Genomic DNA, 18,942 nt, shown 5'->3' with positions numbered 1-18,942 from the left:
CCCTGGCTAATAGGGCTTTATTCAAACCTGACAGATGTCCACCCCACGGCCCTATCCTCAGTCCCTCCTCTGCACTGGTCTTTGGGCCTTTTGGGTCCAGCTCCAGGGCTGAGATGGACCTTTCCCATATGAGCTTCCTGGAGCCACTGTGGCCCTCAGGATCATGAGTGGCTGACCCCAGTGGTACTAGGGCCCTGGGTGCAGGCTGGGGCTTGTCACCTCTTCAGTGAGGGCTAAAGCCGGGGCTTCTCCCTGCTACCCTGGGCTCAGTCTACTGAGAGGGGTCCAGCCAGGTTGGGTTGAGTCTCCTAGGTGGAGGCAGAACTAAAAACTTGGAGAGATGGGAGCAATGGCCACTGTGGAGCCGGGCTGGCATCAGACCCTCAGCTCTGGGTCTCCTCAGGGTTTCCCTTTACAGCCCCGAATACATGCAGAACCAGGCCCAAGACCCCACCATGCTGCAGCCCAGGGAAGCAAGGATGTTGCCAGCTGGTCAGTTTCTCAGGGAGTGTCTGGGTAAGATACTGGAAGCAGGAATAGAGAAGACAGGAGCAAAGTGGGATGATGAGAGCAACATCTCTAGAGGCAGACTGGCCTGAGATCCGGCTCTGATGGTATCACTCACGAGCTGTGTGGCCTTGGCCAGGTCTCATCTAGAAATTGCAAAACGTATTGCTGCTGTAGTGAGTCTTGTTTTTTTGGTCAGCTGGAAACCATTCCTACTTGTGAACAGTATCCCAAATTTCCCCTGGGCACCTCCCTATCTTCTCACCTTCTGTATTGGGGAGGAGGTTTGATTTCCCACCCTAAGCTCCAGGGAGGCCCGCAGTCAACATAGCGCATCCCCCTGGCCACAGTGAGCCAGGGCATGCCAGGCTGTGTCAGGACTGGGAAAGTTTGCTTCTGGATATGAATGTGGGAAGACATGAGGTTGGTGCCGCCATACTACAGTCCTGAGGGGGCAGATTGTCTACAAATGAGCTGGCCCCCAGAGGACAGCAGAGCTGAGCCCAGAGGCAGAGAACCAGTCCTAGGGACATTGCTTGAATCCCATGACAAGTCGCCAGTTAAACCCTGGGAATTGCAAGCCCCCCAAATCCCTTTCTGCTTTAGCCATTTTGGGTTGGGATTTCTATCACTTGCACCCAGAAGTGTGCTGAGAGGGCTGCTGTCAGAGTTGATGAATAAACAAGCTAATGAAGTATGGAAAGTGCTTAGCTGTCACAGGATGGTAGAAGCCATAGGCAAGTTAAGTGAAAGGGACCCAGCCGTTGTCAGGAGTGGGAGCAACAGGTGGGCTGCTCAGAGGGCATGACAGCTTGGTGGCCAGGACTCCGCGGCCCTGAACTCCCTGCCAGGTCCCATTCTTCCGAGTGGCAGCCTCCCATCTCTAGATGACTCCTCAGCCCAGGTCATCCAGGGACAGCTCTGTTTTCTGCCCCCTGTATTACCACGTAGAGCCGAGTTCAGGCATCAGAGGGGAGGCACGGTCAAATTTATTCAAAGAAAGCACTTAACTCTGCTCGTATTGGCAAGAAGGACCCCCTGCCCCCGGGAGCAGGATTTGAGGGGCTGTAGTCACAGGAAGAGCGTCCAGGATCAGTTAGGGTCAGGGCTGCTGGAGAGGGCGGAAGATGACCCGGCTGATCTGGCCAGGCATGGTGTAGAGGACGAGGAGGAGGAAGACCGCGACCAGGGCCAGGAGCAGCAGCAGCACCAGGATGCGCCCGTACCGGCGCCAGATGAAGAAGATGAAGGTCTTCAGGGGGTTCACAAACCAGTTGAAGGAGGTTTTAGGGCGGCTGTCGGGGAAGAGGTGGTGTCAGAATGACGAGGAAGCCCCCCATCTGCCCCGCCTCCCTCTCAGGCTCTACCGGCCTCCGTGCTGCCCCCTCACTTGGGCTTCTCCAAGGGCTCGGGGTCCTTCCGCCCCTTCCCCACTGGCCGCTTCTCAGCTTCCTCCACAGTCAGCAGCTCAAACTCTGCCTCCACCTTCCCCTAGAGAAAGGGGGAACAGAGGCCCAGCTCTCAGGTGGGCTCAGGCCCAGCCCCCAGCACCGCTTGCCCTGCGCCTGCCCTGCCCCACCGTGAGGATGTGGACGTTGCCTCCAGGGTCTGTGAACGCCAAGTCTTCTGGCCGGCCCCTCCTCTTCCTCTGCCTCCTCTTGCCAGCCTGAGCCTCCCCCTGCTCCCACTCCTCGTACTCGGGCTCCCGCAGCTTCACTACAGGCCACCAGCCCCAAAGGCGGCGGCAGCGAAAGAGGTTGCACCTGGGCCCGGCCCCATCACGGGCCAGCCGCACAGAGCAGAGCTTGGGGCCCCGGGCCCCCCGCACCATGTCTGGCAGCTGCAGCTCCAGGGATCCTGCAAGTCCAGAGCTCTCCTGGTTAGGCAAGAGATCAGTGTGTGTCTGGGCCATGGGAGGGTGGGGGGTTTGCGGGATGGCAGCACATCAGGACTGTGCTGGGGCATGAGAAGCCAGCCTATGGCGGTCAGGCCATAGCTGCGGGCCACACACGGCCCGCACGTGGGCAGGTTATCACACCCTGGCGGAGCAGGGCCAAGGATGGGACCGGGCTGCCAAACTAAGGGACCGTGTGTCATCGTCCAAAGTGACCTGAGCTTGGATCACATCAGAAGCTTGAGTTGGGGATTCTGGGTGGGAATGGGTGTCATTGTGCTCAGGGATAAGTTCAGGAATGAGGCCAGAGAGCAAAGATTAGTGAAGCAGGGTCTGAAACCCAGGATTCAGGGCTGGGCCAGAGCAGGAAACCAAAGGCCAGGGGGACAGAGGCAATGAGGGCAGAAACTGGGGCCGGGCTGGGTAGGAGGGAGGTGAGGCAGTACCAAGGAAGTCGTTGGCAGAGATGCGGTCATAGTCCCAGACCTGCAGGACCAGCACAGCCGGCTGCCGGAACTCGGCCTCCTCCAGGGCGAAGGGTCCAGGCCGGCGCCGAACGCTCACCTCCCGCTCCGTGGGCAGGTAGTCGAAGCGGAACACAAAGCGCCAGTTGAAATTTCCCTCCCCAGTCAGAGAGTTGAAGTGAACGTCTGTCTCCTGCTTATCATGCTCCATCCCCTTCACCCAGCTGCAGCCAGGGGAGAGGTGCAGGCGGAGGGGTGGGCCTCCGCACGGGAGCCAAACCCAGAACCCAGCTCTCCCCCGTCTAGCCCCCCGACCACTGGGCTGGGCCCTTCCCCACCTCCTGGCACCAGCGTGGGCCTAGAGGACAAGGCTCTGGCTCGGCCCAAAGCCCGAGCCCCTGACTGCAATTGCACCTTAAGACACAGCCGTTTGCTGGCCCGGCCAACAGGCTCACCTCCTCACATAGATGTCGCTGGACATCTCTCCAGTGAGTGGGTTCACATCATCCAAAACGACATCCTCTGTGGTCCAGATGATGACTCTGAGCTCATAGCTGGGGAATGTATTGGAAGAGAGTTTTCAGACTCTTGAGAGGGTCCTGAGAGGGGCTGCAGGAAGGACCTAGTCCATGGCCTTGAAATTCACCAAGTGCCTCTATGTGCCCAGCTGGGTGATCAAGGCGGCTGGGTATGTAAAGGGACAGCTCCGGCATCACTGATCACCCCCACCACAGCAGACGGCACCAGGAATGGTCTACTGACCAAAAGTGGGCCAACAAGTTTCTCCCATAAATTTGGAATCAGGATCCTGAAAGGTTGGGTAACACCAGATACAAAGTTGGTTGGAGGGATCCCTGGGTGGCGCAGCAGTTTGGCGCCTGCCTTTGGCCCGGGGCGCGATCCTGGAGACCCAGGATCGAATCCCACGTCAGGCTCCCGGTGCATGGAGCCTGCTTCTCCCTCTGCCTGTGTCTCTGCCTCTCTGTCTCTCTCTGTGTGACTATCATAAATTAAAAAAAAAAAAAAAAAAAAGTTGGTTGGAGCCACCACAAGCCAGGATGCCATGCAGACTGAAGTTGTAGGGTACAGAACAGAGGAAGCCAGTCTGCAGCAACAAATGGGAGAGGGAGAGAGACAAAGTGGAAATAAGAGTGTGCAGTCCCTGAGGGGCAGGACAGGCTCCAGCTTTCCTGATCCTACCCCAGTAGCCCTGTCCTTGGCTGTCACAGGTTTTCCTGGCTAGCTGTTTTCTCTTGCCCAGCATCCATTTCCCTCCATTTGTTGACAGCACCACGATTCTCTGTTGCTGAGCCCTCCACCCTCACCCCCACGCTGTCAATCTGGGAGATTCCTCTGGAGCCAGGTAGAGGCAGGTATATCACCTAGGACATCACCCAGGACTACCCATCAGCGTATTACAGCGCCCTGGCCACAAGGATTGGTTAAAGCTCAGCGTTTGATGCAAGCTGATCCAATGAGGGTCCCAAGACTTTTGCTCTTACTGGTGAAGACGTGTTTATTTTTCTGCTCAAGTAGTCGAGTAGGTAAGGTGGAAGCCTGCCACTGTTAGCAGCCCCCTGGTCCCCAGACTGCAAACGTCCCTGAGAGTAACACCGAGGAAAGCAGAGCCCAGAGATGGAAAGTGACAGACTGCTGACATCTGAAGTACATAACCCTCCACGGAACTCCACTCAGACTAGCTCAAGTCCGAAGGGCATTTACTGGTATTTAAACTCTTTTGGTTGTAAGTGCCAGACACTCTACTCACAATGATTTATGAGAAGAAAGCGAATTTAATGGCTCACCTAACTGAAAAGCCTGAGTCAGCAGCCTCTGCCTGCTTCACTGGAGCCCCCCCCCCCCCCCCCCCCCCCCCCGTCTGGGGAGGAGGGTCAGAACTCACCTGATTGGCTGCCGAGGCTTGATGTCAACTGGGGGTGGGGTAGGCACATCGCGGGGGAAGATGTCAATCCACATGTGGAGGGATCCCTGGGAATATAGGACCAGGCTGAAGGGTCCTACTGGGACACACCTGTGATAGCCCTGTGGCCAGAGGCGGTGACTTGGCGGTGGCGGGGGGACTAAGGGGCAGAGCTGGGGCCAGAATAGCATAGTCAGGCAGGTCCTGGGGGATGAGGGTGAAGGTAGAGTCTGAAGCGGGGGTTCCAGTGCTGAGGTTAGGTTAAGGATAAGGCCCTGAGTGGAAGGTTGAGATCAAAAGTAAGATCTGGTGTTCCCAAGGTCCAGATCCTAGGGACCTGGGGTTGAGGTCAGATTGGGTCTCCAGGTCTGAGCCTTGGTGGCCCAGGGGTGGGGATCTGGCAGGAACAAAATCACAGGTGGATGTATGGAATCCAGAATCAGAAGTGGCAGGGTAGTAACCAGGTAGGTAGAGGTCTTGGGGGAGGGGCATCCTGAGGGCCCAGGGTCCAGGAGCAGGTGGGAGTCCTGGGGTTCTGGGGTTGGGTGCTGAGCCCTCCCTCACCTGCAGCAACCCTGGGCTGCGGGGATGGTAGAGGGGCCGAGTTTCCACGTGCTCAGGCACCAGCTGGATCCCAAGCTCTGGCATCTCTTGCCAGTGCCGCAGCACCAGCAATGCCTGTGCCTCCTCAGGGACGTCACTTGTCACCTTGGGGGCCCCCCTACCTGCAACAAGAGGGGTACGAGCTTGGGTTCTGCACATTTCCCAACTCTCCTGCCTTCCTCCCTCGCCCCACAACAGAAGTGCAAAGCTGAGGCAGCTGCTGTTTTGGACAAAGCCCATGGGCTGGAAGGGCAAGTCCACAAGGCACAGAACGTGGGGAGATGTTTCTCTGACAACCTTTGCCAGTGAAAAGCCAGCAGTCGAGGGACAGTGGGATTGGAGGGGCCATGGCTTTGCACAGACTCTGTTTAGAGACATACCACCAGCCATTTGTGAGGCAGGAGCTCAGTTCTACAGCCACATTTTGTAATATGGGACCCACCCCCATGGGCCACCCTATTGGCCTAGAAGCTTGATTAGCCTCTGAGGGATCTACTTGAACTCTTTGAGGATCGTGCTCACCAACAAAGACCATTTTCTCCCCACCATCCAAGGACCTCATCCTTAGCCAAACTCACCTCCTCTGCTGGTAAGAAGGAGGCAGGCTCTTTTGGGGACACACTAGAGCGGGCACCAGGAGGCCCCTGTACCTTGCTTAGCCAGTTTGCTCCCTGTGGGTTGTCCTGCAGAGGGGGGCTGGTACCTGGGGGTAGAGTCTCAGGCGGTGTCAGAAAGACTTTGCTGCCCACCTTGACAGCCCCGGCTCTGTATTCAGGGCCGGGGAGGCCACAGCGTTGGCACAGCCCTGCCAGGATCTGTGAAGGCCGGAATGCATCACGCCAGGCATTGTACCCATCCCTGTGCGCAGAAAGGGAAAAATGCCTCAGGTGGGGCAGGGATGGGGACCCTTGAGGACACGTGATCTAGGTTTAACTCCGATGCAAGGCAGATTAATCCTCGCTTATGGTAACCATGAAAATCAAAGATGTGTGCCACATGTTCCAATGGGGGAGGCAGTGATATTACCTCCATTTTGCAGCCAAGGAAACTGAGGCTTAGAGAGATCAAGTGACTTATAAGATGCCAAATCCCAAGCCCAGGTCTTGACTACTATGCTATAAGGTCTTGGTCATGGGGAGGTCCCCTTCTATGAAACCAAAGGATCTGCACATACCAATGGGAAGGTAAGCTTGAATGTCTTTGGTCAGACTCAGAATGGCTCCTGAGGGCCTATAGGACTCACACGTCATACTGGGAGGCCAGCCCACAGTTCGCCCTGTGGTGGCTATAGAATCGGTTTTCCAGGTCAATGTGGGTCTCTCCGATGAGGTCGTCAGAACCCACAAGGTCATGATCAAACACAGCCACGGTCAGCTCTGGCTCAGCAGGGAGAGAGATGCTGAGCTCCAGGACCCTGGCCGGGAGAGAGAATGGCTGAGGTCACCTCCATGCCCTAGGAGATGGTCTTGTGGGGACAGGGGCTCCAGGGCAGCCTGGAGCAGCCTCTGTCCACTCCCTCACCATCACCACACCAGATGCCTGAGTGGGAGCCCTGGGGCCACAGGGTCATATGGTAAAGGTGTTCCCATTCCCAAGCCCAGGGCCCAGCCTCACTCTCCAAAGATGGGGTTCAGTTGCTTGGGGATGTAGCGCTCCTTGGTGTCCTGCCGCTCCCGGCCAGCACTCACCACCACGTAAGGGTCTGCCTTGCCGTTGGGGTCCGCAGGAGCCAGGTTGGTAGCCTAGGGGGACAGTATGGGGTGGGGCTGAGAGAAGTGTCACTGTCCTAACCCAGGGTTACCCTCGCGGGACCAAATCACAGATTAAGTGAAAGCAGTGAGTTACCACAGAGATCTCCCACCATGAGGAATTAACTGAGGGGTTGAACAAGATGACTTTTATTTTCTTTTAAGTATATTATGAAATGTTTAAGACATACAAATAGCTATAATGAAAAATATAATGAAACAGAAAATATGTAAAAAGATGCATAGGGAGGCATCTGGGTGGCTCAGTCAGGCATCTGCCTTCGGCTCAGGTCATGATCCCTGGGTCCTGGGATCGAGTCCTGAGTCAAGCACCCTGCTCAACGAAGAGTCTGCTTCTCCCTCTCCCTCCATTCCTCCCTACACTTGTGTTCTCTCTCCCTCTCTCTGTCAAATAAATAATTTTTAAAAGATTTAATTATTTATTTTAGAGAGAGAGAGCACAAGCAGGCAGAGCAGCAGGCAGAGGGATAAGCAGGCTCCCCACTGAGCAGGGAGCCTGATTTGGGGCTCAATCCCAGGACCCTGAGATCATGACCTGAGCTTAAGTCAGATGCTTAACTGACTGACCCACCCTGGTGCCCCATAAGATCTTTCTTTTTTTAAAGAAAGATGTATAGGACTTTAATATTCAAACCATAACTTTCTGTATTTTTTACTTTTTACAATGATAAAGATATTTTAATATAAAAAAAGTAATACAATGAGCATGTGCCCAGCTTAATAAATAAAACACTACCAACAAATGGAATCCCCTTACCTGATTTAATTCTTTTTTCATCCCTGAAGTAGCCATAACTCTTTACTTGAGGTTTAGGATTCACACACACAGAAAAAGTAAATATACTTTTACTACATGTACACATATCCCTAAGCAATGCATAGCACCATTTTGCATGTTTTTTAACTTTATGTATTAAACTTACTTTTCTGTTTTGATAACTACACAATTTAGTAAATGTATAACATACATAAATGTTTGAAGTATTATTTATATACAGTAATACATTTTTAGTGTTTTTCACACTCCTATCTGCAGTGTATGAGCATTCCAGTTGCTCCACATCTTTGTCAACACTTGGTACTGTCAATCTTTTTAATTTTAGCCATTCTAGTGTGTGCAAAGTTGTAGCTCAATGTGGTTTTAATTTGCATTTCCCTGATGACTAGGCATATTGAGCATCATTGCATGTGTTTATTCACCTTGTGTATGACAACTCACTGCCCAGGACACCTTTCATAAGGAAACCAACCAATCCAGAGCCCGTGCTCTGAACCATCTCCTCATTTGGCCCTTCATTCTAGGAACGTTCCTCTGCCCTAATCATCTCAGAGCCAGGTGCCAGACTAGAGACAGAGAGACAGTCCCTGTACCAAAAAGCATGCTGGAATTATTCACACAAACCAATCTTAAGCCTGCTTACTTGTCTTACTTTTTCTGCAGAAACCACAATAGAGGCTTTGGCCCTTGCATTCTCCTTCAGACTTCCCTGTGTGGCCCTGGAGAGCCCAGCCCACCCCTCTTCTTGAGAACTGAAACAAATGAACAGACTACCTTTCAAAGGCAATCACCTCCTGATCTGTTGGCCTTGCCATATGTGGATAAGAACAAAATCCAGGTACATGGTTTTTAAAGTTCCTGCTTTTAATTTTTTTTCCTCTAAAATCACCTCTTTTCTTGGAAGCTCAAAGATGCATTTAAGATGTTTTTAAATTTTATCCAGTATTTTATTTATTTATATTTATTTATGTATTTATTTATGTGTTTATTTATTTATTTTTATCCAGTATTTTTATTTTTAAAAATTTTAAGAAATATTTTATTTATTTATTCATGAGAGAGAGAGGGAGAGAGGGAGAGAGAGAGAGAGAGAGAGAGAGGCAGAGACACAGGCAGAGGGAGAAGCAGGCTCCATGCAGGGAGCCTGATGTAGGACTCCATCCCGGGACTCCAGGATCGCACCCTGGGCCAAAGGCAGGCGCCGAACCGCTGAGCCACCCAGGGATCACCTTATTCAGTATTTTTAGCTTTCAGTGAGAAATGCAGGCTTTAACCCTTGGGGTGTGCACTTCTTTGAGATACAGATGACTGACACTGAGCTCCACTGAGTGATGTCCTCACCCCATTCCTCACACACACAACATCAACTACGCAGATCTTGGTAGCCCTTCCAGGCTTCCTGGCTGTTTGCAGTTTTAATGCTCTCCTGATTTCACCATAATCAAGAAGCTGGATTTTTGTTGTTCTCTTTGGTTTTGGATGATTTTCAGGAAGAGAAAGGAAAATACCCTGTTGGTGCCAACTTCCACAAACTGGGAATCATCCAATTTGCTTACTTCACCCAAATTTAATTTTTTTAAGTTTTTAATTCCAGCTAGTTAACATACAACATTCTGTTTCAGGTATACAATATAGTGATTCAACAATCCCTTCCATCACCCAGTGCTCATCATGAGTGCCCTCCTTAATCCCCTTCACCTGTTTCACCCATCCTCTACCCACCTCCCCTCTGATGACCATTAATTTGTTCTCTATATACTTTTTTTAAAAGATTTTATTTGTTTGAGGGATCCCTGGGTGGCGCAGCGGTTTGGCGCCTGCCTTTGGCCCAGGGCTTGATCCTGGAGACCCGGGATCGAATACCACGTCGGGCTCCCGATGCATGGAGCCTGCTTCTCCCTCTGCCTGTGTCTCTGTGTCTCTGCCTCTCTCTCTCTCTCTCTCTGTGACTATCATGAATAAAAATTAAAAAAAAATTTAAAAAAAAAAAGATTTTATTTATTTGAAAGAGAAACAGATAGCAACAGAGATACCATGAGCATGAAGGAGAGGAAGAAGCAGGCTCCACGTTGAGCAGAGAGCCTGACATGGGGCTCGATCCCAGGACCCCCGGATCAAGACCTGAGCCGAAGGCAGATCCTCAACCAACTGAGCCACCCAGGTCCTCCTGTTCTCTGTACTTGAGTCTGTTCCCCTTTGCTCATTTGTTTTGTTCCTTAAATTCCACATATGAGTGAAATCATATGGCATTTGTCTTTCTCTGACTGACTTATTTCACTTAGCATTACACTCTCTAGCTCCATCCATGACTTAATCCAAATTTATGCTGGGAGATTTATTCTTGTTGATACATGCTGCTGTACTTTGTTCAACTGAACTGTATATCTCTTGTATGGCTAACTAACTCTCTCTCCTATTTAGGAACATTAACACTTCAGGTTTTCCTAAAAAAATTTTTGTTACATATAATGCTAGAATGAGCAGCTCTTATGTTTCGTTGTACATATATGTAAGAATTAGCCTGGGATCATATCTAGAAGTATAATTATTAGGTATGAGCAAGGGAAATCTTCCATTTTATGAAATATTGCCAAATTGTTCTCCAAAACTGTTATAGCAATTGACATTCTGTGGCAAGCAGAATATTACCAAAGATTTCTACCTTCTAATCCCCTGAACCTGTGAATATTTTACCTTACATGGTAATAGGGACTCTGCAGATGTGATTAAAAATCATGAGACTGAGGGATCCCTGGGTGGCTCAGCGGTTTGGCACCTGCCTTAGGCCCAGGGCGCGATCCTGGAGTCCTGGGATCGAGTCCCGTGTCAGGCTCCTGGCATGCAGCCTGCTTCTCCCTCCCCTGTATCTCTGCCTCTCTTTCTCTCTATATCTATCATGAATAAATAAATAAATCTTTCAAAAATATCATGAGACTGACATTCCATTCTTGACCAAAGTTTCTCCTTAAGGAGTTTATGACAGAAAATTGTCACACCAACTTAAAGGAAAAGGTAGGAGATATGTAAATTGTCTGCTAAACAGTTAAATAAAAATACTAAATGTGAAAAAAAAGAATCATGAGATTATCCTAGTTTATCCAAGTAGCCCAATGTAACCACAAAAGTGGAAGGAGGATCCAGGAGTCTGAGAGACATGAAATTGCTACACTGCTGGCTTTGAAGGTGGAGGAAGGGGCAGTGAGCCAAGATACACAGGCAGCCCCCAGGACCTTGAAAAGGCAAGGAAATGATTCTCCCCAAGAGCCTCTAGAAGGAAGGCAGCCCTGCCAACACCTCAATTTAGCCTGCTAGGACCTAATTGACCTATTTCAGATTTCTGCCCTTTGCTACTATAAATTTGTGTTGTTTAAGTCACCAAGTTTGTGGTAATTTGTTACAGCAGCAATAAGAACCTAGCACACATTCCCCCAGCCCGTCGGCAGCACTGTTCATCTTGCCAACTGAAAGGAGGGAAATCAGCCTCTAGCTTCTCATTGTTTCAGTTATTTGCATGTCCTGATTAATATTAAGATTTAGGAAGGATGCCTGGTTGAGCATCTATCTGCCTTTGGCTCAGGCTTGATCCCGGGGTCCTGGGATCAAGTCCTTCATCGGGCTCCCTGCATGGAGCCTGCTTCTCCCTCTGCCTGTGTCTCTGCCTCTCTCTCGCTGTCTCTCATGAATAAATAAATAAATAAAATCTTTATTAAAATTTAAGATTTCAGATATTTAATTTTTTAAAAATTTTATGGTGTAGCATTTTTTTTTAAAGATTTAAAGGGCAGCCACCAGGGCTGCCCTAGGATTTTTTTTTTTAATGCATATTGGCCTTGGGGCTTCTTCTTCAATCAATTGCCTTTTCATGTTCTTTCCCAAATTGTTTTTCTGCATCTTATGGGTTTGTGGAAGTTATTTGTGTATTGTAGACACTAACCCTTTATTGATTATGCATCAAGTAGACACCTTGCCCCCAGCCTGTAGCTGGTCCCATCACTTATTTGAAAGTGTTTATTGATGCTCAGAAGTGAATCCGAATGTAGTCACATATATCATGTGCTTCCTAATTTACATTTCGTACTCATTTATGTATTAAGAGAATCTCCTGCCACCCAAGATCACAAAAATATTTTGACATTTCCTTACAGTTTTGCTTTCCATAATCAAATATTTAACTGGATTTTTTTGTGGATGCTGTATATTAGGAGTCTAGTTTTCTTTTTTTCCACATGGATAATCAGCTTTCATGGGAGCAGTCATAGAGTAGTCCCATTTTCCTCCCACTGATCAGCACTGCCAACTCTGGTATAAGCTTCCATCCATGTCTGGGTATGTTTTGTTAAATCTCTACCCTGACCCATTAGCCTATTTATCAATCCCTATGCCAAAACCACACTGTCTTAATTACTAGAGCTTTATAATAATTGTCTTCCTACATTGTTCTTCAAAATTGTGTTGGCAATTTGGGGCATTTGTCCTTTTATAGTTATTTTATTAACAATATTTTTTAGTAATCTCTCTGCTCAAAGTGGGGCTCCAACTCATGATCCCGAGATCGAGTCATATGCTCTACTGGATGAGCTAGCCAGGCATCCCATTCCAGAGATATTTTAGAATTGGCTTGTTAATTCCAGGGTAGCAGCTCTTAGCCTTGTGCTTGGCTTCTGGTAGATACTACACTATGGGAATGCTAGCCCGATCCCATTCTCCCTTTGTTTCCACCCCTTTGCCATTCACGCTCTTTAGGTAACCAGTATCCTTAGTTCAGTTCCTCTTTCCTGTATTTCTGGTACACAAAGGAGCAAACATGTATTTTCTTCTTTCTTACATGGAGAGTAGCACACTATAGGGACTCTTGTACTTTGCTTTCTCCGCTTTATACTGTCCTGGAAATCACTCCATTTGTAGTCTTCCTCATTCTTTGCTCCAGCTGCATAGTACTCTCTTGTGTGGACATGCCACAGTTTATTCAACTGTTCTGCTACATATGGACATTTATTTTTTTTTAAGATTTTATTTATTTATTCATAGACACACAGAGAGAGAGGCAGAGACACAGGCAGAGGGAGAAGCAGGCTCCATGCAGGGAGCCCGACGTGGGACTCCATCCCAGGTCTCCAGGATCATACCCCAGGCTGCAGGCAGCGCCAAACTGCTGCGCCACCGGGCCTGCCCCATATGGACATTTAATCAAATTTTATGTTTAATGGCCTTCCATCTTCAGAATTCAATTTTACTATTTCAAAACTTCCCAGTCACTTTTGAAAGCCTTTTGTCCTCTGCTTGTAAAATATGTTAGGTAGTTGGTTTCCATTGCTAATACTTGCTAATACTCTAACATCCCAAGCCCTTACAAGTTTCATGCTCCTTTGTGTTGTTTTTCTGACAATGTTTCCTGATAGTTTTCTTATTATTATTATTTTTTTAATTTGGGGTTGTGAGCCCAAACCTGGTCATCTAAATCTATGAAGCTGGGGAAATCTTGGGACCATTTTGAGCCAGTTCCTCATCTTTGAGTTTTCTGGACTGAGCAGATGATATAAATTTAAGTCTTAAACCAATGTGAGAGCAAAACTCTAATTATAAATTCTTGGGGAAGACATTGTTTTCTATTTCCCCCAGTTGGAGCAGAAGCTGAAACAGATCGTTTACCTAACAGGCTCTTCTCCTAGTGTGTCAACTTCTCCAGCCCACCTGTCACTAAAAGCAAAGCCCTTCCTGGGTGCTGCTTCATGCAGGGGGCTTGGTTGTGGCTCCCATCTTAGATAGGTTATTAGATCCCAAGGCTCAGTGTCCAGGCTTGGCTTCTGGTAGACACTATACTATGGGAATGCCAGCCCAATCCTGTTCTCCCTTTGTTTCCAACCTTTTGCCATTCACGTTCCTTAGGTAACCAGTATCCTTAGTTCAGTTCCTCTTTCCTGTATTTCTTGTACACAAAGGAGCAAACATGTATTTTCTTGTATTTTCTTCTTTCTTACATGGAGGTATGTATTGATAGGTATGGACAAACCTCTCAAGACAACCTGCACTTCAGAGACTGGGATTCCTGCTGCCTCTTCATCCTATGCCCATTGGGAATTCCCATTCTCATAAGTTTAGCATCCATTTAAGATTGTTTATCAAGCAGTTCTAATATATTACCTCAGGAGGTTATTTCAGACCATCTAGTCTGTGATACTGCTAGAAGCAGATCAAGATGACTCCTACTATCGAATTATGCACTAGGATGTGCCATGGAACATTTCTTTAAATTCTGTCTTAGAATCCTTATATTTAAACCAGATAAAAGCACGGGATCTATTCTGGTGCTGGGATCGAAGGGGGCAGAGCTACCCACTCACTCCTCTCATTCCCTGAGATGCCTTTCAGGAAACTTCAGGGCCCTGCTGAGTGCTGTCTGAAAACCACTGCAAGACAAGGATCTGTATGAAGGTATCTGATAACAAGCCATTGTGAACCTTGAGATTCAGAGCTGCGCTCTCCTTGGAGTTATGCTCCCCATTCTACAAACTAATGGTGTAGAACCATGACAAAGGAGCCAGAAGACATAAGTTCTACATCCAGGTGGTGCCACAAGCAAGCTCTGCAACCCTGGGGAGTCTCCTAACTTGTGCCTAAGATTCCCCACCTGAAAAATGAAGAAGGTGAACTCTGTTCCCGGAGGTTCCTTCCAAATCCTTCAGTTAGTATCTTTTATTTACATTACCTTTGCTGGAGCTGGGGGCATGCTAGGGTGATGGGTACTTACTTTTACCACATATACTCTGACCAGGAGCTTGATGGGCCGGTTCTGTGGGACACCCCGGGAGATCTGGGGCTCAGAGAATGACACTGCCTCTGATTCAGGGTAAATAAGGAAGGAGCCCTGGATTGGTGGGAAGACAAAAAAAAGTCCCTGGAAAGACAGTCTTCCTCCTGCATCCCCACCTGTACTCCTTGGCCACCCTTCTTTCTCCAAACATACCTTGAACTTGCCTACAAGGTGCCCAGACCCTTCTTTCTCTCCATCTCCATCCTGGCCGCCTTGCCCTCGGTACAGGGGAAACACATTCAACCAGTCTTCAAAGTAGTTAAACTCTTCCTCCAGGGTGCCGTTGTAGATCTGAAAGGCAAGGGCCTCGGTGACAGGCCAATGTTCAAATCCTAGCACAGTGCCCTCTCACAACCACCCACTCACCTTCAAAGTGGTGAGTGCTTTCTTCTGGGACACGGAGCCTTTGACTCCTTTGACTTCAGCCTCACCCTGACCCTGGTCTTGGGCCTCCCCATCCCCAGAAATGAGGTTGACTCCATCTGGGAATAGCAGAAATGCCACACTTAGAAATACTGGTGTCAGAGGAAGGAGGGAGAAAGAGCAGGAGCAAGAAAGCGAAATCTCCTACCTGACTCTCCAGAATCATCCATTTCATCCTCCTCCAAGTTGGTCTGAAATCAAAGGGCAAGTGAGAGATTCTTCCCCTCCCTTCACCTCTTTAATCTGCCCCTTTTCCAGGATAGGGAGTTGAGAAACCTTAGTTCAAGGTCCAACTGTGTGAACCACTTGCATTTTCAAAGCTTCAGTTTGTCTAGTCCTCTGCTGCCCAAGACAGTAACCCCCAGCTACATGTGTCTAGTGAGCACTTGAATTGAGATGTGCTGTAAGTGTAAAATACACACCAGATTTTAAAGACTCAGTATAGGGCAGCCCCAGTGGCTCAGTGGTTTATCGCTGCCTTCAGCCCAGGGTGTGATCCTGGAGACCTGGGATGGAGTCCCACATCAGGCTCTCTGCAGGGAGCCTGCCTCTCCCTCTGCCTGTGTCTCTGCCTCTCTCTCTCTCTGTCTCTCATGAATAAATAAATAAAATCTTAAAAAAATAAAATAAAGACTCAGTACAAAATAAGAATGTCAAATATCTCATTATTATTTTTTATAATGGTTCCTTGTTGGTATGATATTTTAGATATATTAGATTAAACAAAATGTATTACTAAGATCAATTTCACCTCTCTCCTTTGACTTTGGGCTACCTCAAAAGTAGGTGGCTCACAGTTTTCTGACAGCACAGCTGTAGATATTAGAGTTAGTAATTTTCAGCTTCCAAAACTGTTATGAAGATGAGAAAAAATGTCTAATGAAGAGCTCTGAAAAGCTTTAGGGCTCCACATTTCATGAGATCCTTTTTCTTCCCATTTATCCTCCTCTACTTCCAGCTGCAGCCTGGAACCCGCCTCTGCCCCCACCTGCCCCTGGAGCTCCTGCAGCGATGCATAGTACTTGGACCACCAGTCAAGCTCTTCAGGATCTGGGATATCCTCCTCCAGTTCAGGGCCTTGGTTTAGGAGGCTTCCCAGGGGGAGCTTCTTCAGAGGAGCCTGAGGGAGAGAGAACTCAGTGCCCCTAACCCAGCACCACCCTAAGCCTCGCCTGCCCTTCTCCATCCATCTTTGATATCCTATCACCTTCAGGAGCCGTCTGGGCATCCCCACTTCAGCCAAGAAGGAATCCGGGGTCTTCTGTCCTGGAAGAGGGGAAATGACACCAGGAGGAGATCAGGTGAGTACGAGTCAGATTCCATGCCCCACAGAAGGGTCCCCTGGAGCCATCTCCACCAGGAACCAGAGGGGCTTCTGTCGGGTGGTCCCTAAAGGGAAGGCCCCTTACCTTGTGGTCCCTTAAGCACTAGGTTCCCTGTTTCCTCCTCTTCCCCTTCTTTCTCGGGGGGATCCTCATGACCCCGGAGTATGAATCGCAGCATGTGGGAGACAATGTGGGACCTGACAAACACTGTACGGCCAAAGGCCCGGCGCTCAATTACCAGGATGCTGAGTGGGGGCTGCAGGTAAGGCTGCTCTGGCAGGTCCTGGGGGTGGGAGAGAGAAACTGAGTCTCTGCAGGCCTGGGGAGGAAGGAGAGGCAGCCACAGAGACGGATAGAAAACAGTGCAGTTAAATCTGCTTTCTCAGCTCAGCTCTGCCAGAGTCTCATTTTGTCATGTCTGGGAAGTCACCAAGCCTAATTTCCTGGCAAAAAGGGGACACACTCCTGGACTCAAAAGACTGCTGTAAATATCAAATGACATAACAGATACAAAACTACTTTGGAGCCTACAAAGCACTATCAGAAACACGTGGTGGTGATTGTTGTTCTTATATAAAGGATGGATGTTCAGTTTGTTAATATAGACTCAGCCATAAAAATGTGTAGGTCTTTTATTTATTTATTTTTTTAATTTTTTTTAAATTATTTATTTATGATAGGCACACAGTGAGAGAGAGAGGCAGAGACACAGGCAGAGGGAGAAGCAGGCTCCACGCACCAGGAGCCCGACGTGGGATTCGATCCCGGGTCTCCAGGATCGCGCCCTGGGCCAAAGGCAGGCGCCAAACCGCTGCGCCACCCAGGGATCCCCATGTAGGTCTTTTAATACAGAAATTCTAGATCTATCAGTGGATCCTAAGGGGGAGGAGCAATAACTAAAATATTGAATTGTTGGGTTTATTTTATATGTATGTGACAATATTGCACAGAGGAGGAAGGAAAGAATGGCACTGTCATGGAGTAGTATTCATCTGAAGTAGATTGTGAAAAATCAGTATGCATACTGCAATCTCTAGGGCAACTACTAGTGAAAATCAACAAAGGAATTAAAGTAGTATGCTAATAAATAGCTATGTAATACAAAAGAAGGTGGTAAAGGAGGAACAAAAAATATATGAGCTACATAGAAAACAAACAGCAAAATGGCAGATGTAAATCCAACCACATCAATAAAATAATAAATGTGACTTTGATGTGAAAACAAAGGCTAAAGAATGTAGAAATATAGGGAAAAAGTAAATTTCCTTTGCAGCCCATTAACAAGTACTTAACACAGGCAGGATGACTTTCCTCCAGGAACTCAACTGCCTAAATGTTAATACTTTGCTAAAGGCAAAAAGCAACCTTAACTTAATATTAACTTGACCTCCAGGATCCTGTAAGTCTTCTTTAACATATAAAAATCGCTTTGGAAACTTCCTTTATCTCTACCTCCCAAGATATATGTTAGCAATCATCATCCCCCAAGCATATGGCCCACTGGTAGTATACCTGAAGGGCCTGATGACTAAGGCTTTGTTAGATGGTAATAAATGACCCTTTCCTAACAATAGGTAGCCCCTCAAGATGCTGGAAGCTTTGCTTCTAAATTTTTTAGAGACTTACACTATCCCTAACTCCCTCCCAATTTGAAAGTATATAATGGGCCACTCCTCATGACCCCAGTGCAGCTCTTTCTGTCCACGGGTCCTATACCTGTGCTTTAATAAAACCTTGGGATGCCTGAGTGGCTCAGCGGTTGGGTGTCTGCCTTCAGCTCAGGGTGTGATCCTGGAGTCCCAGGATCGAGTCCCACATCGGGCTCCCTGCGTGGAGCCTGCTTTTCCCTCTGCCTATGTCTTGCCTCTCTCTCTCTGTGTGTCTCTCGTGAATAAACAAATAAAACCTTTAAAAATAATAACAACAATAATAATAAAACTACCCTTTTTGTACCAAAGACAGCTCAAGAATTCTTTCTTGACTGGGGTCTGCTCCCAGACCCCAGCATTTCACATCAACTTTATTAAACACTTCAATCAAAAGGTAGAGAAGAGATTATTGGGGCACCTGGTGACTCAGTCAGTTAAGTGTTTGACCCTTGGTTTTGGCTCAGATCATGATCTCAGGGTTTTGAGATCCAGCCCTGTGTGGAGCCCCATGAGGGGCTCTGTGCTCAGTATGGAGTCTGCTTGAGATTCCCTCCTTCTACCCTCCCCTTGGGCATGCCTGCACGCACACTCTCTCAAATAAATAAATAAATAAATAAATAAATAAATAAATAAATAAATAAAATCTTTTTTTAAAAAAAGGCAGAGATTGTCAACTAGGTTTTTAAACGAGTTAGGGGGGAGGGGCAGAGGGAAAGGGAGAGAAGCAGACTTCCTGCTGAGCTGGGAGCCCATCACAGGGCTCAATCCCAGGACCCCAGGATCATGATCTGAGTTGAA

At 48.3% G+C, this 18,942-nt stretch overlaps 1 protein-coding gene and 1 long non-coding RNA gene across 2 annotated transcripts in view; one reads left to right on the top strand and one right to left on the bottom strand.

The window, feature by feature from the left end:
- Positions 1-1,473: 1,473 nt before the first annotated feature.
- The window catches only part of LOC112928152 (fer-1-like protein 4), a 37,044-nt gene continuing 19,575 nt past the window's right edge, over positions 1,474-18,942 (bottom strand). Inside the window, 17 exon segments of the mRNA XM_026009694.2 lie at positions 1,474-1,802; positions 1,898-1,998; positions 2,087-2,364; positions 2,848-3,089; positions 3,321-3,419; positions 4,769-4,854; positions 5,351-5,511; positions 6,093-6,247; positions 6,633-6,803; positions 7,004-7,131; positions 14,685-14,801; positions 14,901-15,038; positions 15,114-15,229; positions 15,319-15,361; positions 16,159-16,290; positions 16,378-16,436; positions 16,580-16,778. Of these exon segments, the coding sequence (XP_025865479.2) occupies positions 1,610-1,802; positions 1,898-1,998; positions 2,087-2,364; positions 2,848-3,089; positions 3,321-3,419; positions 4,769-4,854; positions 5,351-5,511; positions 6,093-6,247; positions 6,633-6,803; positions 7,004-7,131; positions 14,685-14,801; positions 14,901-15,038; positions 15,114-15,229; positions 15,319-15,361; positions 16,159-16,290; positions 16,378-16,436; positions 16,580-16,778 (2,418 nt within the window). The 3' untranslated portion in view covers positions 1,474-1,609.
- LOC140595366 (uncharacterized) lies at positions 8,600-16,255 on the top strand. Its single transcript, XR_011996933.1, has 3 exons — positions 8,600-8,774; positions 14,306-14,618; positions 16,129-16,255. It is a non-coding gene; the product is annotated as an uncharacterized lncRNA (long non-coding RNA).

Source organism: Vulpes vulpes, chromosome 14 (genome assembly GCF_048418805.1).
Source record: "Vulpes vulpes isolate BD-2025 chromosome 14, VulVul3, whole genome shotgun sequence".
Classification (NCBI taxonomy): domain Eukaryota; kingdom Metazoa; phylum Chordata; class Mammalia; order Carnivora; family Canidae; genus Vulpes; species Vulpes vulpes.
The sequence above is the reverse complement of the archived record's forward strand: the minus strand, read 5'-3'. Positions and strand labels throughout refer to the sequence as shown.